Source organism: Somniosus microcephalus, chromosome 5 (genome assembly GCF_052327205.1).
Source record: "Somniosus microcephalus isolate GS21.2 chromosome 5, FLI_Smic_1.0, whole genome shotgun sequence".
NCBI lineage: Eukaryota > Metazoa > Chordata > Chondrichthyes > Squaliformes > Somniosidae > Somniosus > Somniosus microcephalus.
The window spans coordinates 244,273,947-244,298,822 of NC_140991.1; the positions used below are offsets into that span (position 1 = coordinate 244,273,947).

General features: G+C 49.1%; 1 protein-coding gene across 8 annotated transcripts in view; it reads right to left on the reverse strand.

The window, feature by feature from the left end:
* tmem108 (transmembrane protein 108) overlaps positions 1 to 24,876 on the reverse strand; it is a 423,054-nt gene that overhangs the window by 232,390 nt on the left and 165,788 nt on the right. The window contains exon 5 of one of the 8 annotated variants that reach the window (XM_085988780.1): positions 18,244 to 18,384. The exons of the other annotated variants lie outside the window; for them this stretch is intronic. Within the exon in view, the coding sequence (XP_085844906.1) occupies positions 18,383 to 18,384 (2 nt within the window). The 3' untranslated portion in view covers positions 18,244 to 18,382. Of the gene's footprint in view, positions 1 to 18,243; positions 18,385 to 24,876 lie in introns of those variants that run through there. 8 annotated transcript variants of the gene reach the window in all.

The following is a 24,876-nucleotide window of genomic DNA, read 5'->3' on the forward strand; positions in this document are numbered from 1 at the left end:
TAGGAAGGCAAATGGTATGTTGGCCTTCTTTGCAAGAGAATTTGAGTATAGGAGCAAGGATGTCTTACTACAGTTAGACAGGGCCTTGGTGAGACCACACCTGGAGTCGTGTGTGCAGTTTTGGTCTCCTTACCTAAGAAAGGATATACTTGCCAAGGAGTGCAGCGAAGGTTCACCAGACTGATTCCTGGGATGGCAGGACTGTCGTATGAGGAGAGATTGGGTCGACTAGGCCTGTATTCACTAGAGTTTAGAAGAATGAGAGGGGACCTCATTGAAATGTCTAAAATTCTGACAGGGCTAGACAGACTGGATGCAGGGAGGATGTTTCCCCTGGCTCGGGGGTCCAGAACGAGGGGTCACAGTCTCAGGATACGGGGTAGGACATTTAGGACATAGATGAGGAGAAATTTCTTCACTCAGAGGGTGATGAATCTGTGGAATTCTCTACCACAGAAGGCTGTGGACGCCAAGTCACTGAATATATTTAAGATGGAGATAGATAGATTTCTAGATACAAAAGGCATCAAGGGGAATGGGGAGAGAGCGGGAATATGGTATTGAGATAGAGGATTAGCCATGATCATATTGAATGGCGGAGCAGGCTCGAAGGGCCGAATGGCCTACTCCTGCTCCTATTTTTCTATGCTACTCTCTTCCTTTTTACATATTTGTAGAAACTCTTACAATCTGTTTTTATATTTCTTGCTAGTTTTCTCTCATTCAATTTTTTCCCTTATTATCAATTTGTTGGTCAACCTTTGCTGGTTTCTGAAACTCTCCCAATCCTCAGGCTTACTATTATTCTTTGCAACATTATAAGCTTCTTCTTTCAATCTAATGCTATTCTTAACTGCTTTAGTTAGCCACGGCTGGATCACTTTTCCCGTGATGTTTTTGTTTCTCAATGGAATTTATTTTTGTTGAGAATTATGAAATAGTTCTTTAAATGCTAGCCACTGCTTATCTACCACCATACCTTTTAATCTATCATACCTATGTAATTGGCTTTATTTAAGTTTAAGAGTCAAGGGGGGAGAAATTCGGTTGGCAGCGCCTCCAATTAGCGCCTAAAGAGGCCGAGAAGTGGGGCGGGAGCCAATTTTCGGCTGGGCGCAGTTAACCCAGCGCCTCTTCCCATATTGAGTGGGCATTTTGCACCGGCGCTAAACTTTAGCGCCCGCTCGCGGGCGCAGGCAGATCATGACGTCATTTCAGTGTGCAACGCCTTTTGGGCGCCTCAGACCGGAAATTCAGTGTTGCGCCCCTCCGTTCCGCCTGGCACTAATAAGGACCGCTTACCTGGAACGTTCCCCAGTCGCTCTCGGGCTAGGGGGGGCGCTCTTTAAAGGGGACTGCACTTGTATAACAGCGGCAGCCATGTTGGGAGCACAACTTCCTCGAGACTTTCACAGAGTTGCTGAGCTGCACTCTGAGAGCCATTGCACCAGTGAGCCAGCGCTGGCCAGAGGAACTTCAGCCTACTGACCTGGACCTGGGAGAGAGCAGCATCGGCGGCAGAGCTTAAAAGCGGCGGCAGTGAACAAGGCCCGACCACAGAGCCTGGACCTGGGAGAGAGCAGCATCAGCGGCAGAGCTTAAAAGCGGCGGCAGTGAAAAAGGCCCGACCAATTCAGCAGCAGGGGAGAGAGGTAAAAAGTAATCAAAGTGTGACGTCAGCAGGAAGCAGGTAAGTGATTGGTTGGTGAGTATTTCTCTCTTTTTTAAACTTTAACTCTGGTTTATAGTTTCTAAGGTCTCTCTGGTGTAGCGGGGACTGTTGGTAAAACTATTTAACTGTAGTGTAATTAGTGGGATTGATTGATTTAATTTAAACTCAATTAATTAAAGGGTAAACCATGGCAGGACAGCCCGGCCCCATGATCTGCTCCTCCTGCGATATGTGGGAACTCAGGGACACTTCCTGTGTCCCTGACAACTATGTGTGCAGGAAGTGCACCCAGCTGCAGCTACTGACAGACCGCATTGCGGCGCTGGAGCTGCGATTGGATGCATACTGGAGCATTCACGATGCTCAGGACATCGTGAATAGCACGTTTAGGGAGTTGGACACACCACAGGTAGAGGTTGGACAGGAAGAAAGGGAACGGGTGACCAACAGGCAGAGTACTAGGCGCAGGCAGGTAGTGCAGGGGTCCCCTGTGGCCATCCCCCTCTCCAACAGATACACCACTTTGAGTGCTGTTGGGGGGGATGGCTTATCAGAGGAAGGCAGCAGCCAACTTCCTGGCACCAGGGGTGGCTCTGCTGCACAGAATGGGAGGAAAAAGAGAGGTAGAGCTATAGTAATAGGGGATTCAATTGTAAGGGGAATAGATAGGCATTTCTGCGGCTGCAAACGAGACTCCAGGATGGTGTGTTGCCTCCCTGGTGCAAGGGTCAAGGATGTGACCGAGCGGCTGCAGAACATCTTGGAAGGGGAGGGTGAACAGCCAGTTGTCGTGGTGCATATAGGCACCAACGATGTAGGTAAAAAGCGGGATGAGGTCCTAAAAGTGGAATATAGGGAGTTAGGAGGTAAATTAAAAAACAGAACCTCAAAGATAGTAATCTCAGGATTGCTACCAGTGCCACGTGCTAGTCAGAGTAGAAATAGAAGGATACTTCAGATGAATACGTGGCTAGAGGAATGGTGCCAGGAGGAGGGATTCAAGTTCCTGGGACATTGGAATCGGTTCTGGGGGAGGTGGGACCAGTTCAAACCGGAGGGTCTGCACCTGGGCAGGGCTGGAACCGATGTCCTAGGGGGTTTGTTTGCTAGTGCTGTGGGGGAGGGTTTAAACTAAAATGGAAGGGGGTTGGGAACCTGAGCAGGGAGACAGAGGAAAGGGAAACAAGGATAAAAGCAAAAGATAGGAAGGAGAAAAACAAAAGTGGCAGTCGGAGAAATCAACGGTTTAAATCAAACATGGCCACAGTAAAGAATAATTCTAATAGGTCTAAGAGCGTTAAAAAAACAAGCCTGAAGGCTTTGTGTCTTAATGCGAGGAGCATTTGTAATAAGGTGGATGAATTGGCTGCGCAAATAGAGGTAAACGAATATGATTTGGTTGGGATTACGGAAACGTGGCTCAAGGATGGCCAAGACTGGGAACTCAACATCCAGGGGTATTCGATATTCAGGAAGGATAGGCAAAAAGGAAAGGGAGGTGGGGTAGCATTACTGGTTAAAGAAGGGATTAATACAATTGAAATGAAGGATATTGGCTCTGATGATGTGGAATCTGTATGGGTAGAATTGAGAAATACTAAGGGGAAAAAAACATTAGTGGGAGTGGTATATAGACCTCCAAACAGTAAGGCGGAGGTTGGGGATGGCATTAAAAGGGAAATTAAAGAAGCGTGCAATAAGGGCACAGCAGTCATCATGGGTGACTTTAATCTACATATAGATTGGGCTAACCAAATTTGTAACAATACTGTGGAGGAGGAATTCCTGGAGTGTTTACAGGATGGTTTCCTGGACCAATATGTCGAGGAACCAACCAGAGACCAGGCCATCTTAGACTGGGTATTATGTAACGAGAAAGGATTAATTAGCAATCTTGTTGTACGAGGCCCCTTGGGTCAGAGCGATCATAATATGATCGAATTCTTCATTAAGATGGAGAATGAAGTAGTTGACTCAGAAACAAGGGTCCTCAATTTAAATAAAGGAAACTACGATGGTCTGAGGAGCGAGTTGGGTAGGATTGATTGGGGAATGGCACTCAAAGACTTGACGGTGGATAGGCAATGGCAAACATTCAAAGACCGAATGAATGAACTACAGAAGTTGTTCGTCCCAGTCTGGCACAAAAATTAAAAAAAGGTGACTCAACCGTGGGTAACAAGGGAAATTAGGGATAGCATAAGATCCAAGGAGAGGACATACAAATTGGCCAGAAAAAGCAATAATCCCGAGGATTGGGAGCAGTTCAGGATTCAACAAAGGAGGAAAAAGGGATTAATTAAGAAAGGGAAAATAGAATGAGAGTAAGCTTTCAGGGAACGTAAAAACTGACTGTAAAAGCTTTTATAGATATATGAAGAGAAAAAGATTGGTGAAGTCAAGCGTAGGTCCCTTGCAGTCAGAATCGGGGGAATTTATAATGGGGAGCAAAGAAATGGCAGACCAACTAAATACATATTTTGGTTCGGTCTTCACAAATTAGGACACAAATAACCTCCCAGAAATACCGGGGAACATAGGGTCTGATAAAAGGGTGGAACTGAAAGAAATCAGTATTTGTAGGGAAATGGTGTTAGGAAAATTGATGGGACTGAAGGCCGATAAATCCCCAGGGCCTGATAATCTACATCCCAGGGTACTTAAGGAAGTGGCCCTAGAAATAGTAGATGCATTGCTGGTCATCTTCCAGAACTCGATAGACTCTGGAACAGTACCCATGGATTTGAGGGTAGCTAATGTTACCCCACTATTCAAAAAAGGTGGCAGAGAAAAAGAAGGGAATTATAGACCGGTAAGCCTGACATCGGTAGTGGGGAAAATGCTAGAGTCCATTATTAAAGATGTAATAGCAGAGCACTTGGAAAGCAGTGACAGGATCGAACAAAGTCAACATGGATTTACAAAAGGTAAATCATGCTTGACTAATCTACTGGAATTTTTTGAGGATGTAACTGGTAAAATAGATAAGGGAGAACCAGTGGATGTGGTGTATTTGGACTTTCAGAAGGCTTTCGATAAGGTCCCACATAAGAAATTAGCGTGCAAAATTAAGGCACATGGGATTGGGGGCAAGGTATTGACTTGGATAGAGAACTAGTTGGCGGACAGAAAGCAAAGAGTTAGAATAAACGGGTCGTTTTCTGAGTGGCAGGCAGTGACTAGTGGGGTACCGCAAGGATCGGTCCTAGGACCCCAGCTGTTCACAATATATATTAATGATCTGGACGAGGGAATTGGATGTAATATCTCCAAATTTGCAGACGACACAAAGCTGGGTGGGAGGGTATGCTGCGAGGAGGATGTCATGAAACTCCAGTACGATTTGGACAGGTTAGGTGATTGGGCAGAAACATGGCAAATGCACTATAATGTGGATAAATGTGAGGTTATCCACTTTGGTGGCAAAAACAGGAAGGCAGATTATTATTTGAATGGCAATAGATTGGGAGAAGGGGAAGTGCAAAGAGACCTGGGTGTTCTTGTGCACCAGTCGCTGAAGGTAAGCATGCAGGTGCAGCAGGCGGTTAAGAAGGCAAATGGTATGTTGGCCTTCGTAGCAAGAGGGTTCGAGTACAGGAACAAGGATGTCTTGCTACGTTGTACAGGGCCTTGGTGAGACCGCACCTTGAGTATTGTGTGCAGTTTTGGTCGCCTTATCGGAGGAAGGACGTTCTTGCCATGGAAGGAGTGCAGCGAAGATTCACCAGGCTGATACCTGGGATGGCAGGAATGACGTATGAGGAGAGATTGTGTCGATTGGGCTTATACTCACTGGAGTTTAGAAGATTGAGAGGGGATCTCATCGAAACCTATAAAATTCTGTCAGGCCTGGACAGACTAGATGCTGGAAGGATGTTCCCGATGGTCGGGGAGTCCAGAACCAGGGGTCATAGTCTAAGGATAAGGGGTAGGACATTTAGGACTGAAATGAGGAGGAATTTCTTCACCCAGAGAGTGGTGAACCTGTGGAATTCTCTGCCACAGAGGGCGGTGGAGGCCAGTTCATTAAATATATTCAAGAAAGAGTTGGATATATTTCTTAAGGCTAAAGGGATATGGGGAGAAGGCAGGGACAGGGTACTGAATTTCAATGATCAGCCATGATCTCATTGAATGGCGGAGCAGGCTCGAAGGGCCGAATGGCCTACTCCTGCTCCTATCTTCTATGTTTCTATGTTTCAGCCTACTGACCATCACCTTGCAGCTGGTGAGCATTTACAACGTTTACAATTTCTTGTGTGCTATTACTATGGGGGCTGCATTGGAGGGGAACGTCCTGCTGCTGAACCATCTGGAAAGGGCACAGAGACGCAGGGAGAGGGGGCCAGGAATGGCCAGACGGAGGAGGGCCAACAGATGTCGCCACACCAGACCTTACGCTGCCAGGGCTTTCCGACAGCAGTTCTGTTACTTGAACATGTCAGAGGAGCAGTGTCTTAGAAGGCTGCGCTTCAGAAAGGAGGTGGTGACTGAGCTGTGCCACCTGCTTCAGCCAGATCTGCAGCCTCAGATAAAGGTGCAGGACCTCTCTGTCGGTGGCTGTCAAGATGACTGTTGCCCTGAATTTCTATACGAGCGGCTCCTTCCAGGCCGCAACTGGGGACATCGCTAACATATCGCAGTTTGCGGTGCATTGCTGCATCCGTCAAGTAACAGGTGCCCTATTTAAAAAGGAGGCGGCAGTACATCTCCTTCCCTGTGACACTGAAGAAGCAGCGGGAGCGCGCAGAGGGCTTTGCAGCAATAGCGGACTTCCCCATGGTGCAGGGCGCCATTGACTGCACGCACGTGGCTTTGCGGGCACCTGTTTTGAATCCGGAGGAGTTCCGCAACCGCAAGGGGTTCCATTCCTTGAATGTTCAGCTGGTCTGTGACCACCGACAGCTGATCCTCGCAGTCAATGCGCAGTTCCCTGGCAGCAGCCACGACGCCTTCATCCTGCGCCAGACTTCAGTTGCAGACCTATTCGAGGCCCCGGCTCACCCAGGAGGCTGGCTTCTCGGTGACAAGGGCTATCCTCTGTGCCCATGGCTGATGACGCCGCTCCGTTCGCCCAGCACTCCTGCTGAAGAGCGCTTCAATGAGAGCCATCAGGCGACGAGGAACATTGTGGAGCACACAATCAGTGTGCTGAAGCAGCGGATCCGCTACCTTGACCATTCCAGAGGCGCCTTGCAGTACTCACCAGAGCGAGTCTCCCACTTAGTCATAGTCTGTTGCATGCTGCATAACCTCGCCATCCTACGCACCCAGCCAATGCCACCAGCCATTGAAGCACCAGCGGCGGAGGAGGAGGAGGAGGACCAAGACGGGAGGGAGGTACAAACGGGAAGGGCCGTCCGTCAGAGGCTGATAACAAGCCACTTCTAGGCCCCTCTGACGGAATGCTTGGTGCCATTCGATGAGGAAGAAGGGAACCGTCCGGATAACCCAAAGCCTATGAAGGGCAGTGAATGTAAATATCAGACATGGCCAATGTAAATAAAAAAAGTTGTTTATTTTGCGAAATGTGCTTCCTTCCAACATGACAAAGCAATGGCTACAGAAAGCAAAACTAACACACTAACACTTAAGTGGCTCGCACACCCGGGAGACTATCCAAAACATTACTAACATTCAGACCAGCATCCACGGCCTCGATTTCTACAAAAAAGACGTCTCAGCTGCACCTTCTACTCTTTCCCCCTTGATGGTGATCTACTTCTCTTGCGAGATCGGCCCCTTCCCTCCCTGCAGCTCCTCCGTAATGGGACCCCAGTGGCTGCATCAAGGCTGGGGGAGGCCTGCTGGCTGTCGGAAAGCGCAGATGCCCCTGAGGGACGTCCTGGATGACCTCTGGCCTTGGAGGGCCCGGATGCTGACTGCTCCAACTGTGAATGGGTGGAAGCAGTCTGTCCTGCAGGTGGTGGCAGCTGCAGTGGAGACGTGCCAGCGGTGGCATCAGGAATGCTGACATCCTGAGAGCGGACAGCAGCTCCCTGGTCCAACGACACACTGGCACTCTGACGAGGCAGCACCGCAGCATGCACACCAATCGGCTGGTCCACAGATTGAGGCCCTGCTGTGGTGCTGCAAGGGCCCCGGGTAATCCCGCCTGATCCAGCGAGGGTGGCACCAGTCATTGGTCGCGTGGCCTCAATATGTGTCTGCATGAGACCAGCGAGTGACTGCGTGGCAGCACTCAGCACTGGCGTGGCAGGTGCCAGTGCTTCGGTGAAGCCCTGGACAGTCCTTTCCAGTGCTGCCCCAAAGTCCTGCGCACTCCTTGCCTGTGCTGCCCCGAAGTCCTGCGCACTCTTTGCCTGTGCTGCCCGGAGGTCCTGCGCACTCCTAGCCTGTGCTGCCCCGAGGTCCTGCGCACTCCTTGCCTGTGCTGCCCCGAAGTCCTGCGCACTCTTTGCCTGTGCTGCCCCGAAGTCCTGCGCACTCTTTGCCTGTGCTGCCCCGAAGTCCTGCACACTCTTTGCCTGTGCTGCCCTGAGGTCCTGCGCACTCCTAGCCTGTGCTGCCCCGAGGTCCTGCGCACTCCTAGCCTATGCTGCCCCGAAGCCTTGGACACTCCTTGCCAATGTCTCGATGGATTCAGGCATCATTGCCACTGCAGCCATGAGCTCAGTGTGCCTGAGCCGAGCCTGGGCGCTCATTTCTGCGAGGGAATGCACCTCTTCTGCGCTCTGTGCAGCAGTACTCGCGGTCTGACTAACCCTCCGGGGAGACGGCCGAGCTTCCCTACCCCCCTTGCGTTGCTGCAGCTCGCTGGTTCCTGGAACTGCTTCCTCCTCAGAGCATTCCCACCCGCTCCCCTCCAGGCAAGTAGTCTCCCCAGTCTGCAGAGGGGCTGGCTCGCCTGAGGGTGGCAGGGATGGTCCAGCTTCCTCCTGCTCGTCGCCTCCGGAGTCAGTGGCAGTGGCAGCTTGAGGGCCCGGCTCCCGAGCTGGTGATGCAGCATCTGAAAGCAGGGAGGTTGAAGAGTAGCTTTAGCGAAAGGACAGGGTGGCAGCAAGGGATGCATGAGTGCTGCAATGCTCTGACATGGGTCCAGAGTGAAAAAGCATGCTGGTGGGGGGAAGAAGTGGAAGGAGAGAGTTCAAAAAGGTGATGACCTTACCATCGCTGTGCACAATGGGGTCGGCAGCTCCAGTGGTGACAGTACCAGTCATCCGGCCTCCAACAATCTGGTGGACTCGTTCCTCCAGGTCTGTCAGTGTCTGCAGCGGAGGAGGGCCTCCTCCGGTGCGAAGCTGCTCCCTCCGGTTCCTGGCCAACTTGGCCTGCAGGAGAAAGGACGGGAAGTGATGAAACATGCTGGCCTGAGCTGACATCACATGCCCCCCATGGTAGATTAGCCCTTCCATTATGCATTGAGCTGACATCACATGCCCCCCATGGTAGAATAGCCCTTCCATTATGCATTGAGCTGAATGTGCGTGTGTGTTTCCAAAAAGGGCCATGGGTGCTGGCTGACAGATGGCCATTGGGGCTTCGCGCACCCTCTGGCCATAATGTCAGGTGCAGATGGAGGGATGAAGAAGATGGTGAAAAAGGCACTCACCCAAACAACCCGAGTGAGGTCATTGAACTTCTTCCTGCATGGCACAGGAGTCCTAGCCACCACGCTGGTTGAGGTAACTCTTTGACAAACTTTCCTCCAAGCCCTGCGGTACTCGCTCTGATGAGGCTTCCTGCCATTGTCGGGGTACAGCACAGCTCGCCGGCGCTCCACTTCGCCAACCAAAGCATCCAATGCCCCATCGGTAAAGCGCTCCGCTCTCTGCCCCACCCTCTCCATATGTTCAAAGGTTGGAACGCCACAGAAAGCACAGCGCCGATTTTGAGGCCTACAAGGCACAGAGTGTGGCTGCTGCTCCTAATTGACCCGCCCCTTTAAGAGCTGGCCGGCGCCAGCATGTCTCGGGTAATCGATTATTGACAGCACCTGCGCTGCGCCCTGCCGCCGACATATTGAGTAGCGCCGCCGGGTTAGCGCGTTAAGACTCCCGTGCAGCGCCTGAATCAACGCCGCAATCACCTTTAGGGGCGCAGCAACCCAATATCGCTCGAGGTGGCGATAAGTTGCGCCTGGCGAAAAAATTTGCGCAGCGCCAATTCTAAAGTCCCAAACGGGGCTATACCCAATTTCTCCCCCAAGGACTTAGGCAAGTCACTCTCAAAATTAAAGTGAAATTCTATCATATTATGATCACTCTGCCCCAGAGGATCCTTTACTATGAGATTGCTAATTAACCCTGTCTCATTACACAATACAAGATCTAAAATAGCCTGTTCCCTGGTTGATTCCATGGAATATTGTTGTAGGAAACTGTCCCGAATGCATTCCATGAACTACTCGTCCTCCAGACTACCTTTGCCAATTTGATTTGTCCAGTCTATATGAAGATTAACGTCCCCCAAGATTACCTTTGTTGCAAGCTCCTACTATTTCTTGATTAGTATTTGGAACATCTCCTCCTCAAAGATTGTTCGATTACAGTTTTTCCTGTCAGTCTTTGGTTCCATTTTACCCTGGCTAGATCCCTTCGCATCCCATTGAAGTTAGCCCTATTCCAGTTTAGAAGTTCCACTCTACATTGTTCCTTGCTCCTCTCCATTGCTAATCTAAATCTTATGATACGATGATCACTCGTACCCAAGTGTTCTCGCACAGACACTTGGTCGACCTGGCCCACCTCATTCCGCAGCACCAAATCCAGCAATGCTTCCTTCCTAGTTGGGCCAAGAACATATTGGTCAAGGAAATTCTCCTGAACACATTTCAGAAATTCTTCCCCCTCCTTCCCCTTTACCCTAGCATTATCCCAATTGATATGTTAAGGATAAAAAGAGGTATGGTCTTGAGGGAGATTTAACTGCCTTCTAATTATCTTGCCACAAACTTCTCTTGAAATTTCCTGGAAACAACAATTCGCATCAATTATCTAGTGATTCTTCTTGGAAAAGCTAAAGTGGGGAAATCTAAAACTTTGGAATAGCCTTCCTAAAGAATAATGATGAGTTGGCTATAAACACTGCATGGTGCCTTCTGTCTTCAGACACAGACTTCTGGAAGAAAAGCCAGAAAAGTGTATAACTGGGTTTGCATTGCACTCTTAGTCACTTTTCCTTTCAGCTTTAGAAGTCATAAGCAATGAGGAAAGATTAGAGAAGTTAAGCTCTACAGTCTGGACAGAAGGAGGTTAAGGGAGATCTAATCAAGGTACACAGAGCAGATTTTCCTTTTATAGTACTTGGGAAAAAACGATTAAAGATTGGAGAATGTTTAGAGAAAAATCAGGCAGGGAGGATTGCATATCCATAATGATTTTTTTACCCATTTAATTTGGGTGGAAAATTGGGCAAGCTCTGTTGTAAATATGTAATGTTCCCTGCCTGATTTTCTCTTATGCATCTGATGTTTTACACCCAACAATTAATATAAAATATTGATTGTCATAAATAAAGTAATTATTAATTCAAGATAAGTTAGGGCTTTTGGACACAAAATTAAATGAGTGCAATGTAACTTCATACTAGATCTTTACTCAATGGGTGACAAATATTTAGAATAATCTAGTTAAAGACACTTGAGGGAACATGATCTGGAATGCATTGCCTGAAAGGGTGGTGGAAGCAGAATCAATCAACTTTCAAAGGGGAATTAGATACACACTTGAAAAGGAAAATTTCGCAGAGCTATGGGGAAAGAGCAGGAGGGACTAATTGGATAGCACTTTCAAAGAGCCAGCAAAGGCATGATGGGGAGAATGACCTTCTCTTTGTTGTAAGATACCATTATTCTATGATTTAAATTCAGTGTTCTGTTAGAGGCTCAGCTCAAACATAACTCAAAGGTGGTGTAATGAAACTATGTCACCTCACATTATTCACCATTTGATTGGTCCGGAATATCCACAGGGGCACAATCCACTCACACTGCTCCTCAGGGTTCCATGGCAGCATGGGCCTACTCAGTGGGCTCAAATCCACGCTTCGGTATGTCTCATCTCACTTGGATATATCGACCTCCAAACGAATGCTGTTCCCTTTGAGACGGAAGAAGTAAGAACTACCAGTTTAAAGAGTCCCCATCCCCTCTGCATCAGCATCCTTGTTTAGTCTCCAGCTCCAAACAGGCCATTGGAAACTCCAGGGTAAGGATAGGACATGGTGTTTTCAGGCCCTTGCTTTTCTTCCGGCTACTCCACCGGACTGTCAGCAGAGTTACGGTAGGAGCCCACTGAACAGATAGGCAATTTCAGGGCCAAATGATCAACTTTGTTAAATGATATAGGATGCTTAGAAAATGGGCATGAAATTGAAGGGAACCTATTGACATGGATAGGGAAATGGTTAGGCAGTAGGAGACTATGTACTCCAATTAGCAGTATCTGAACAGTGTTGTCCCCAGGGATCTATACCGCAGCCTCAGCTTTTCATACATATGAAACACAGAAGATAGGAGCAGGAGTAGGCCATTCGGTCCCTCGAGCCTGCTCCGCCATTCAATGCGATCATGGCTGATCATCCAAATTCAGTACCCTGTCCCTGCCTTCTCCCCATATCCCTTGATCCCTTTAGCCTTAAGAAATATATCTAACTCCTTCTTGAATATATTTAATGAATTGGCCTCTACTGCCTTCTGTGGTAGAGAATTCCACAGGTTCACCACTCTCTGGGTGAAGAAATTCCTCCTCATCTCTGTCCTAAATGGCATCCCCTTATCCTTAGACTGTGACCCCTGGTTCTGGACTCCCGACCATCAGGAACATCCTTCCTGCATCTAGTCTGTCCAGTCCTGTCAGAATTTTCAATGAGATCCCCTCTCATTCTTCTAAACTCCAGCGAGTATAAGCCCAATCGACCCAATCTCTCCTCATACGTCATTCCTGCCATCCCAAGTATCAGCCTGGTGAATCTTCGCTGAACTCCTTCCATGGCAAGAACATCCTTCCTCAGATAAGGCGACCAAAACTGCACACAATATTCAAGATGTGGTCTCACCAAGGCCCTGTACAACTGCAGCAAGACATCCTTGTTCCTGTACTCAAACCCTCTCGCTACGAAGGCCAACATACCATTTGCCTTCTTAACCGCCTGCTGCACCTGCATGCTTACCTTCAGCGATTGGTGCACAAGGGCACCCAGGTCTCGTTGCACTTCCCCTTCTCCCAATCTATTGCCATTCAGATAATAATCTGCCTTCCTGTTTTTTACACCAAAGTGGATAACCTCGCATTTATCCACATTATATTGCATCTGCCATGCTTCTGCCCAATCACCCAACCTGTCCAAATCATCCTGGAGTTTCTCGGCATCCGCCTCACAGCACACACGCCCACCCAGCTTTGTGTCGTCTGCAAACTTGGAGATATTACATCTAGTTCCCTTGTTTAGATCATTAATATATATTGTGAATAGCTGGGGTCCAACGACCGATCCCTGCGGTACCCCACTCGGAAAAAGACCCGTTTATTCCAACTCATTGCTTTCTGTCTGCCGACCAGTTCTCCACCCAAGTCAATACCTTGCCCCCAATTCCATGTGCCTTAACTTTACACGCTAATCTCTTATGCGGGACCTTATCGAAAGCATTTTGAAAGTCCAAATACACCACATCCACTGGTTCTCCCTGTTGTGTCCGTCAGTAGTAAGACACAGACTGCAGGAGAACGGTACAACAGGTGTTTACTCAACGTGGCTCACTCTGGAACTGAACTGTACAGATTACTACTCAGTGCTATATACAGGTGTGGTCACTGCCGGTACTACAGTATACATGAGCTGTAAAAAGTAGTTCCCCCCCTTAAAAGGTATATACATTACACTCCCTTATCTATTTTACCAGTTACATCCTCAAAAAATTCCAATTGCTCAATTACTTAAGATGAAGGAATAGACAGCCGTATAATCCAAGTTTGCTGACGACACTAAGTTAGGTGGCACAGTAAGTTGTGTAGCTGACAGCAGAAAGTTACAAAGGGACATTGATAGATTCTTCTCTTAGGCAGTCCCTCGGAACCGAAGATGACTTGCTTCCACATTAAAAAGTTCTCAGGTGTCTGATGAGACCAATGCGGGACCTACAGTCTCTGTCACAGGTGGGGCAGACGGTGGTTGAAGGGGCGGGTGGGTGGGGTGCTTGGGTTGACGTGCGCTCCTTCCGCTGTTTGCGCTTGGATTCCGCTTGCTCCCGGCGAAGAGACTCGAGGGATTCGGCGCCCTCCCGGATGCTTCTCCTACACTTTGTACGGTCTTGGGCCAGGGATTCCCAGGTGTCGGTGGGGCTGTTGCACTTTTTCAAGGAGGCTTTGAGGGTGTCCTTGAAGTGTTTCCTCTGCCCACCTGGGGCTCTCTTGCCGTGTCGGAGCTCCGAGTAGAGCGCTTGTTTTGGGAGTCTCGTATCGGGCATGCGGACAATGTGACCCGTCCATCGGAGCTGATCGAGCGTGGTCAAAGCTTCGATGCTGGGGATGTTGGCCTGAGCGAGAACACGGACGTTGGTGCACCTATCCTGCCAATGGATTTGCAGGATCTTGCGGAGGCAGCGTTGGTGGTACCTCTCCAGTGCTTTGATAGATTAAGTGAACGGGCACAACTGGCAGATGGAGTTCAGTGTGGGGAAGTGTGAGGTTATCCACTTTGGAACTAAGATAGAACAGAGCATTTTCTAAATGGTGAGAAACTTTGGAAGAACAGAGATTAGGGGACCATGTACAGAAATCACAAAAAACTAGTGGACATGTACAAAAAAAGATTCACCAGAATGATACTGGGACTAAAGGGGTTATTTTATGAAGACATGTTGTATTCCCTTGAGTATAGAAGATCTAATTGAGGTGTTTAAAATAATTTAAAGGTTTGATACGATAGAGAGCGAGAAACTACTTCTGATGGGGGAGTCCAGAACAAGGGTGCATAACCTTAAAGTTAGAGCTAGACCATTCAGGGGTGATGTCAGGAAGTACTTCTTCACACGAAGGGCAATGGAAATCTAGAACTCTCTCCCCCAAAAAACTGTTGAGGCTAGGTCAACTGAAAAGTTTAAAACTTAGATTGATAGGATTTTGTTAGGCAAGGGTATTAAGTACCCAAGGTGGGACAATGGAGTTAAGATACAGATCAGTATGTTGAGTTACCAACTAGGGAACAGGCTAATTTAGATTTGCTTTTGTGCAATGAGAAAAGGTTAATTAATAACCTTGTAGTAAAGCGGCCCTTATGGAAGAGTGACCATAATATGATAGAATTGTATATTAAGTGTGAAAGTGATTTAAATCCGAAACTAGGGCCTTAAATCTAAACAAAGCAAACTACGTAGGTATGAGGGGTGAGTTGGCTAAGGTAGATTGGGAAAGTACATTAAAAAGGTATGACAGTAGACGAGCAATGGCTAGCATTTAAAGAATTAATACATAATTTACAACAAGTATACAATCCTTTAAGACACAAAAACCCCACAGGAAAAGTGGTCCAACCATGGTTAACAAGAGAAGTTAAAGATAGTATTAGATCAAAGGAAGAGGCTTATAATGTTGCCAAAGAGCAGTAAGCCTGAGGATTGGGAGGATTCTAGAATTCAGCAAAGGAGGACCAAGAAATTGATAAAGAAAGGGAAAACAGAATGAGAGTAAACTAGCGAGAGACATAAAAACAGACTGTAAATGCTTCTACAGGTATGTAAAAAGGAAAAGATTAGCAAAAGTAAATGTGAGTCCCTTACAGGCTGAGACAGGAGAAATTATAATGGGGAATAAGGAAATGGTAGATAAATTAAACAAATACTTTGGCCGCGATTTTGCCGGTGCTCAGAGGGCAGGTTTGGAGGCGGATCAGAGGTTAAATTAGTTTTGATTGATGGCGGGTTCCGAACCCGCCATCAACCCGCCTCCACGCAACTTTACAAAGTGTCGGGTCTGAGAATCCTGATCGGACCCGCCACCAAACGGCGGGAGAAGTACTTAAGGCAGTTAACAGCTTGTTAACTGCCTACATAATCCCATTTTAGCAAGCTCTTCCCATTTTACAAAATTTTCAGCATATAAACATGCCAGCTGATTGTGCCGGGTTCAGCAACTACGCGAATTCTTGACAGCTGTACCTGCAGCATAAAAGCGGACCTGTAACATGGCTGACTTTAAGATGGTGGAACTTTGTTTTTTTTGAGGTGTTGGAACACTTTTTGCAGGTCTATTGAGCTTGCAAGTGGTTATGCCATATGCACTGTGACCTCCTTGGAAAATCCTCTCCCCACATTGCCTGAGCGCTTATAACATCTATTCCTCAACTGACATATATACCAGCAGAATGGGAACCATTTTTACCGTCATCCTGGTCCTCAGAATCGGAGGAGGAGCAGCCGCGGCAGCAGTAGAACCTGGCACAACAGCTGCAGCAACAACAGAAGCGCCAACCTCCTGCTCAGCCACCTGATGCTGCACAGGGCAGAGGACATCAGCGCATGGCTGCACCACGCCGCAGGAGATACCCCCAACACAGGGTTTACAGGCAGAGGATGAGCTTCCTCAACATGGCTGAGCAGCAGTGCCAAAGGAGGCTGAGACTTTCACGAGAGGTAGTCACTGACATCTGCGCAATGCTGCACCAACACCTGGAGCCCAGAGGAGCAGGTCCACACTCCTTACCAGTGGCTGTCAAAGTCACCACCACCCTCAATTTTTTTGCTTCAGGGTCCTTCCAGGGATCATCAGAGGCATCTCCCAGTCGGCCGCACACACTTGCATCACGCAGGTTACTGATGCCCTCTTTGTAAAGGCGCACAATTAAATCCACTTCTCCACGGATTAAACAAGTGTAACCGCGCGTGCAGTTGGCTTTGCAAATATGGCAGGCTTGCCAAGGATACAGGGCATCATAGACTGCACACATGTGGCCGTTAGGGTAGCCCATCACAACCCAGCTGTATTTGTCAACCGCAAGGGCTTCCACTCCCTTAACGTCCAGCTGGTGTGTAACCACAGGAAGGACATTTTGCATGTTTGTGCCAAGTTCCCTGGCAGTTGCCATGGCTCATTCATTCTGCGGCAGTCTACTGTGTCTCAGCTCTTTAATCCGCTAACCCAACTTTCTGGGTGGCTACTTGGCGACAAGGGAAATCCCCTGAAGACGTGGCTAATGAAGTCATTGAGGAGGCCATCAAACGAAGCTGAGGAGCGCTACAATGCCAGCCACATTTCCACCAGAGGCATCATCGAGCAAACCATCGGCTTGCTCAAAATGCAATTCAGATGCCTCGACAGATCACGTGGAGCCCTACAGTACTCAGCAGCCAGGGTCTCCAGAATCATCGTGGTCTGCTGTGCACTGCACAACAGCGCACAGCAGTGTGGCTTACCACTGCCTGAGGAACAAGTGGCTCAGTGCACAGCCTCCTCCTCAGAGGAGGAGGAGACAGATGAGGAAGACCTTGCGGAGACGGATGTGCCAGTTCCACCAGCACGCAAGCACATTGCTGGCCGTGAGGCAGGGGATGCACTAATCCATGCCAGATTCGCTTAAGTTTACGATGCAAACACATGTGGCTGCCACCTTCTTAACACACCATACACCATCTGTACAATAATCTGTGGGTTCCTATCACTCTCACCACCATCATTACAGATGAAGGGCACCCTGACACCTCACTGTGACACTTCCATTTCTGGGCACACAAAGGCCAACTTTATTACAATTGAAATGACAATGATAATCTTCAAATTGCATTATATCAAAACACCCAAGTGACTACCCTTGTGACTATTTGTGTGTTAACTTTCTCTTACGCGTGCTTCTACGTGGTGCTTCCCCTGTGGCTTCAGCAGATGTTGAGGCACCTTGCTCACTTTCATGCTGCTCCTGCTTCGACACCTTTGGCGAGCATCCTCTGGGCCGAGACGGCCATCTCAGTTGGGTGAAGAATCTGGGGCTCTGACCGAGGGCTCCGCAGTAGCATGGGCGTGTGAGCGCTTGGAGAGGAACCCACACTTCCTTGTTGTTGGCCACCAACATCCCTCTCATGGGTCGCCCGCACTTCACTGCTAGCAAGTAGCTGGACAGCACCTTGCTGCACATCAGTGGGGCCATGAGGACCCGTCTCTGTGCTGGCAGTCCTCATAACGGGGACGTTCATGTACCTCTGGTGTCTCTCAATAGCTGCCCATCTATCCTCCATAGCAGACCATCTATTTAGAGGAGTCACCATGCTCTGTTGAGTCTGGCGACTTACATCCTCCAAGGAGGTTGTCACCCTCTCCATGGTGGCACGTTCATGCGCCATTACCTCCACCATGGCATTGCTTATGTTTGAGATGGACTTCTCCATTCTCTGCACACTCGCAGTTACCGTGGATGCAAAACCTGTCAGAGACTGCTGCACTTGTTACTGAAGTTCCAGCACCACTCCCTTTCTGGATGTCCCCAGAGGCACAGTGTCCACATGCAGCCGAGCAGAGCTGGGAGCGCCCTGCGACGAGGACTCTCCACTGCTGTCCCTGTCTCCAACATCTGCTGATGCTCACTTGTGAGCTGTGATACACCAGATAATCTATCTCGTGAATGACCCACCGAGGTGTACGTCTCTGCACTGGTGCTGGGTGCACTCAATTCTGCTGATGCTGTGCCCTCAGAGGTTGCAGCTTCCTCGGAGGAGTCTTCCGGCTCTTCCACCTGGACAGCGGGGAGGGGGGCTCTCGGCGGTCCTGTGGGGGAGTAAAGGCATGAGTTATACATGTGATATTAACGTAGCAGGCACATTGAATTGTGAAGATGATCAGAACTCCATCTGTATGAACATCAGATGCCATATCAGTCACTCATGCAATCTAAATGAGAGGGTTGGAAATCTATTCTGTCACCAGCTTGCTCTACTGCGCCCATCTGACCGTCCCCCACTTCCAGATCCTCAGCACCTCCGACGATGTCAAGAGCAGCCTCCTCAGCGGTGGCCAAGTGGGCAATCGAAGGTGGCCCTCCTCCTGTCCTGCCCCTCTTCCTCTTATTGTGGGCTCTCTTTTCCTGCAATGAGGGACACAAGTGGAGTTTGAGTGAGAATGTTGGAGTGAGTGTAGAGAATCCATAGTATAGATGCTTAGAGGGAGACAAAGATGGAGTGAGGTACCAATAACAAGGGCCCTCCCTGTGCGTTGTTAATTGTTGTCAATGCATAACAGTGATAGCGAGTATGAGGGGTGCATAGTAGAATAGTGAAGTGATTCTGTACATAGAGAGGGATGGTTAAGGGTGCAAGGGATGTATGGTTAAAGTGGGATGTGCAGGAGGTTGACAATCCAGAGTGCTGGTGATGAGAGGAGATGGGGAGCAGATTGATGGTAAGTGTGATGTTATATTCATTTTTGCTGTGCGTAGCAGGTCATTGAACCTTTTCCTGCACTGAATCCAGGACTGACCACACAAAGACCTGGCGCTCACCTCCTCAGCAATTTGCAGCCAGGCTGCTTTGGTACACTGAAGAGGCTTCCTCCATCCATTTGAGGGGAACAGTACCTCTTGGCACCCTCTCACTCCCTCCACAAGAGCATGGAGGGAGTCATCATCAAATCTTGGAGGTGCCTTTGGTCTTAAAGCAGTCACTTTGAGATGTGCCACACCAAGAAGCAGCAGAATAGGATTGATCAAAAACAAGGCTGCATGGGCCCTTAAATACAGCTGGCTGAAAGATGTCAGCAGAGGCGAGCAGCAGACCTGAACCCACTGATTGGGCCGAGTAACGTGCATGATGGGCTTAGAACATAAGAAACAAGAGCAGGAGTAGGCCAAACGGCCCCTCGAGCCAGCTCCGCTATTCAATAAGATCATGGCTGATCCAATCTTGGCCGCAACACCACTTGCCCGCTCTCTCCCAATACCCCTTCACTCACTTGTAGTTCAAATGTCTGTCAATCTCCGCCTTGAATATATTCAATGGCCCAGAAATTCGGGTCTCCACGGGTGAGTACGCACGGGGTACTCACGCGTGGGCCCGATGGAAGTGCCGGTTTCTTGCATGCACTGCGCATGCACGGGAAACCGGCACTTCCGTTCCTCTGAACGAAGGGGTTCAGAGGTCGAACGCGTGCGCGCGGGAGTCTGCGCGTGCACTTTGAACTTAAGTTTTTTTTTTTAAAACAGGTTTTTCCGTGAGGGTAAGTCTTTAGATTTTAGAAATGTAAAAACCAGGCGTAAGGCCTGCATTTTAAAAGGTAAGTGGTCAATTAATTAAAATTAAAACCTTTTTTCCCCACAGGTTTATTATTTTTATAAATACTTTAAAGCAAGGTAAGTTTATTTTTAGCCCCATTTGAATATAAAATTATTTTTTCAAAAATTTAAATTATTGTTTAAAATAGCTATTTAATGTAATTTATAGTTTATTTAAAAACTGTGATGATTTTTAAAAATTTATTTGAAGGTTTACTACTATTTTGGGGCCGTAGTATTTATAAGTTTTGACAAGTCTTCCTGTCACTACTTATGAATGGGCTTTTCCCTGCGTCGATTGGCTGCCCATGGCCCATGTGATCCCAGGGGACGCATCGCACTAACTACACCCCTGGGACACGCAAGCACAGCGCGCCAGCAGCTGGACCAGGCCCCGGAGTGGAATTCCACGGGGCCCTACAGCTCAACTGCCGGTGCGCAAGGTAAGTGCAGGTCGGGGGCTTACACCCGCGGGAAGCCCCCGACCCAAATTTCTGGGCCATTGACTCCGTCTCCACAGCTCTCTGGGGTAGAGAATTCCAAAGATTCACAACCCTCAGAGAAGAAATTCCTCCTCATCTCCATCTTAAATGGGCGATCCCTTATTCTGAAACTATGCCGCCTAGTTCTAGATACCCCCACTAGGGGAAACATCCTCTCAGCATCCACCCTGTCAATCCCCCTCAGTTTCTTATATGTTTCAATAAGATCAGCTCTCATTCTTCTAAACTTCAGTGAGTATAGGCCCAACCTGCTCAACTATTCGCCATACGTCAACCCCTTCATCCCAGGAATCAACCTAGTGAACCTTCTCTGCACTGCCTCCAATGCAAGTATATCCTTCCTTAAATATGGAGACCAAAACTGTACGCAGTACTCCAGGTGCGGTCTCACTAGCGCCCTGTAAAGTTGCATCAAAACTTCCCTACTTTTATACTCCATACCCCTTGCAATAAAGGCCAACATTCCATTAGCCTTCCTAATTACTTGCTGTGCCTGCATGCTAACTTTTTATGTTTCATGTACTAGGACCCCCAGATCCCTTTGTACCGCAGCATTTTGTAGTCTCACTCCATTTAAATAATAATTTGCTTTTTCATTCTTCCTTCCAAAGTGGATAACCTCACATTTTCCCACAATGGGGCAGAAATTCCTCCCCAAACGCGTGAGTACGGAAGGGGTACTCACGCGTCTGGCCGGAGGAAATGCCGGTTTTCAGCATGCACAGCGCATGCGCTGAAAACCGGCATTTCCTCTCCTCTAACCCAAGAGTTGAAGAGGCTAGCGCGTGCGCTGTAGGGGGCAGCGCGTGCGTCTTGGATTTCCTGTTTTGGGGGATTTGCGCATGTGTAAAGGTCTCCGGTCTTTACGCTTGTAAAAAGCACACGTAAGTATTTATTTTTACAGGTAAGTGGTGTTTTAGTGTAATTTAGAATTTTTTTTCCCCCACAGGTTTATTATTTTAAAGAATCTACAATAAGGTAAGTTTAGTTTTAGACCCTTTTTATTAAAAATTTATTTTTTTCAAAAAAAAAAAATTGTTTAAATTATTTTTTTAAACTTATTTATACTTAATTTAATGATTGGGATGTTTTTTAAATTTTTATTTAAAGTTTAAATAGTGTTTTGGGCCCCCGTAGTTTTCATGAGTTTGACAGTTCTTACTCTCAAACTCATGAATGAACCTTCCCCTCCCCTGATTGGTTGTACAGTGCTCACCTGATCCCAGCCGGCACATCGCACTAACTACGCCGCTGGATCAGGTAAGCACTGCGCGCTGACATCTGAACCGGGCCTGTCACAGGAAATGCAAGCAGGCCCGGGCTTCAGATGTCAGCGCGCAGGGTGAGTGCAGATCGGGGGCTTGCACGCGCGGCAAGCCCCCGACACCAAGTTCTGGGCCATTATACTCCATCTGCCAATTTTTTGCCCACTCACTTAACCTATCTATATCCCTTTGCAGACTCTTTGGGGGAGAAATTCGGTATCGCCCATTTTGAGGCGCGAATATCGGCCGGGTGCAAAGTTTAGCGTCCGGCGCAAATTATCGCCGCTGGCTGCAAAATTCGACTATCGCCCCTGGAGGTGATTGGAGCGCTAAATCAGGCGCTACACAACTCTCTTAAGGCGCTAAGCCCGAGGAGCGAGGCGCTACCTCAGAGGGTGGGCGCAGCGCAGGTGCTGTCAGTTAGCGATTGAACACAGACACACTGGCGCCGGTCAGTTCTTAAAGGGGAGGGTCGATCTTGCTCTGCAGCCACACCCTGCTCACTGGAGCCTTGAATCTCGGCGTGGACAGACCTTTGGCGAAATCTTCCATATAGAGGGGGCCAGGGAGCGAGCACAGCGCTTCAGCGAGCGTGCCTTGGAGGCTCTGGTTGGCGCGGTGGAGTGCAGAAGATCTCTACTGTACCCAGAGAGTGGCAGGAGGCCTTTGCCAAGCGAATACAGAAAAGCGTGGAGGGAGGTAGCTCACAGAGTGACCTCAAGCAGCATGGTGCCTAGGACTCCTGTGCAATGCAGGAAAAAGTTCAACGACCTCACTCAGATCGTCAGGGTGAGTGCCTTTTTTCAAAACCTCCTCATCCCTCCATCTCCACCTCACTTTATGGCCAGAGGGTCTTGAAAGCCCCAATGCCCAGCACTCATCCAACACCTATGGCCCTTTCATGAAACACACACGCACATTCCACACTTTGCATACAGTAAGGGCTATTCAACCATGGGAGGCATTTCAGGCAAGATCATGGCTGCATACAGTAAGGGCTATTCAACCATGGGAGGCATTTCAGGCAAGATCATGGCTGCATACAGTAAGGGCTATTCAACCATGGGAGGCATTTCAGGCAAGATCATGGCTCCATACAGTGAGGGCTATTCAACCATGGGAGGCATTTCAGGCAAGATCATGGCTGCATATTTGCTCAGACGCCGCCTTTTTCTTGCAGTCCAAGCTGGCTCATAATAGGAGACAGCAGCAATGGACCGGTGGAGGGCAGCCTCACCTTCAAGACCTCAGCCATCTTGAGCAGCGCGTCCACAGGATTGTGGCAAGCCGGACGCTTGGTCCCGTCGCCACTGGAGATGCCGACCCCGTTCTAGCCAGCAATGGTAAGGTCACCACCTTTTTGTCCTCTCTCCTTCCACTTGCTCCTCACAACAGCAGCCTTTGACACTTTCAATCCAAATCAGTACATCGCTGCACTCATGTCTCCCTTGCTGCCAGCCTGCCCTTATGCTAAAGCCACTCTTGTACCTCCCTGCTTTCAGATGGTGATTCACCAGGTGAGGAGACAGGCCCTCAAGCTGCCATTGGGAGTGAAGCTGAAGGTGAGGAGGAAGAGGAAGCCGGACCATCAGCACAACCCTCTGCCGAGGCAGTCCATGTCCATACTGGGGACACGCCTTCCCTGGAGGGGAACTAGGGGGAATGTTCTGATGAGGGTGAAGCTCCAGGACCCAGCGGGCTGCAGCAACGCGAGGGGGTTAGGGAAGCTCAGGGGCCTTCTCCCCGGATGGAGAGTATGGCCTCGAGTCCTGCTGCACTGAACACAGACGAGGAGCGGGTCCTCGCTGAAATGAGCGCCCAGGCGGAGCAAAGGCACATTGAACTCATGGCTGCATTGGCAAGGATGCCCAAATCCATTGAATCACTGGCAAGGAGTGTGGAGCACTTAGCATTTGCGTGGCAGCCACCTGTGCTACAGTGAAGTGCTGCAATGCAGTCAGTGGCTGGTCTCATGCAGACGCAGATTGAGGCTACGCGAGCACTAACTGCTGCCACCCTCGCTGGATCGGGCAGATTTCCCATGGGCTCTCACCGCGCCACAGCAGGCCAGCAATCTGTGCTCCAGCAGATTGCCCGCATGCTGAAGTGCTGCCCCGTGGGAGTGCCAGTGTGTCGGTCGAGCAGGGAGTTGCTGTCCTCTCTCAAGATGACAGCATTCCTGCTGCCAACACTGTCACTTCTCCACTGCAGCTGCCACCACCTGTAGGACAGACTGCTGCCGCCTATGCAGAGTTGGAGCAGTCAGCAGCTGGGCTCTCCAGGCCCAGAGCTGGTCCAGGCCGTCCCTCAAGGGCATCTGCAGTCTCAGTTTCTGACACTCAGCAGCCTTCCCCCAACCTTGCTGCAGCCACTGGGGTCCCATTACGGAGGAGCTGCAGGGTGGGAAGGGGGCAATTTCGCAAGGAAGGCAGATCACCCTCGAAGGGCAAAACGTAGGAGGTGTGGCAAAATGTATTTCATTGTTTTATTGAAGGTCGAGGGTCATGGTCAAATTTTTGTTACTGTTTTGGACATTGACTTTTTTTTGGTGTTTCTTTCTATTACTTTGTCATGCGGAAATGAGACAGAGTTTGGGAAATAAAGAAGTGTCTGTATTCAAAATGTGCATGTTTGGTCTTTGCACTCATTGTTGCCTTGACCGGCTTAGGGGTTGTGGGATGGTTTCATTCAGTTTGTTTGAATGGCAGAAGCCATTCCCTCAGAGGGGGCCTAGTAGCGACTTGCTTTGAGCCTTTGACGGACGGCCCTTCCACTTTGTGCCTCCCTCCTGCCTTGGTGCTGCTGATGACCCTCCTCCTCATCCTCCTCCTCCTCTGCTGGTGCTCCAATGTCTGGTGGCATTGGCTGGGTCTTGAGGATTGCCAGGTTATGCAGCATGCAGCACACAACAACGAAGTGGGAGACTCGCTCAGGCGAGTACTGCAGGGCTCCTCCAGAATGGTCCAGACAGCGGAACCGTTGTTTGAGCACGCCGATTGTGTGCTCAACGATGTTCCTGGTAGCTTGATGGCGCTCGTTGTATCGTAGCTCAGCAGGGGTGCTGGGCGAACGGAGCGGGTTCATCAGCCAGGTGCATACAGGATATCCCTTGCCCCCGGGAAGCGAACCTCCTGGGTGAAGCGGTGCCTCGAAAAGGTCTGCCACAGAAGTCTGGCGCAGGATGAAGGCATCGTGGCTGCTGCCTGGAAAGTGGGCATTGACAGCG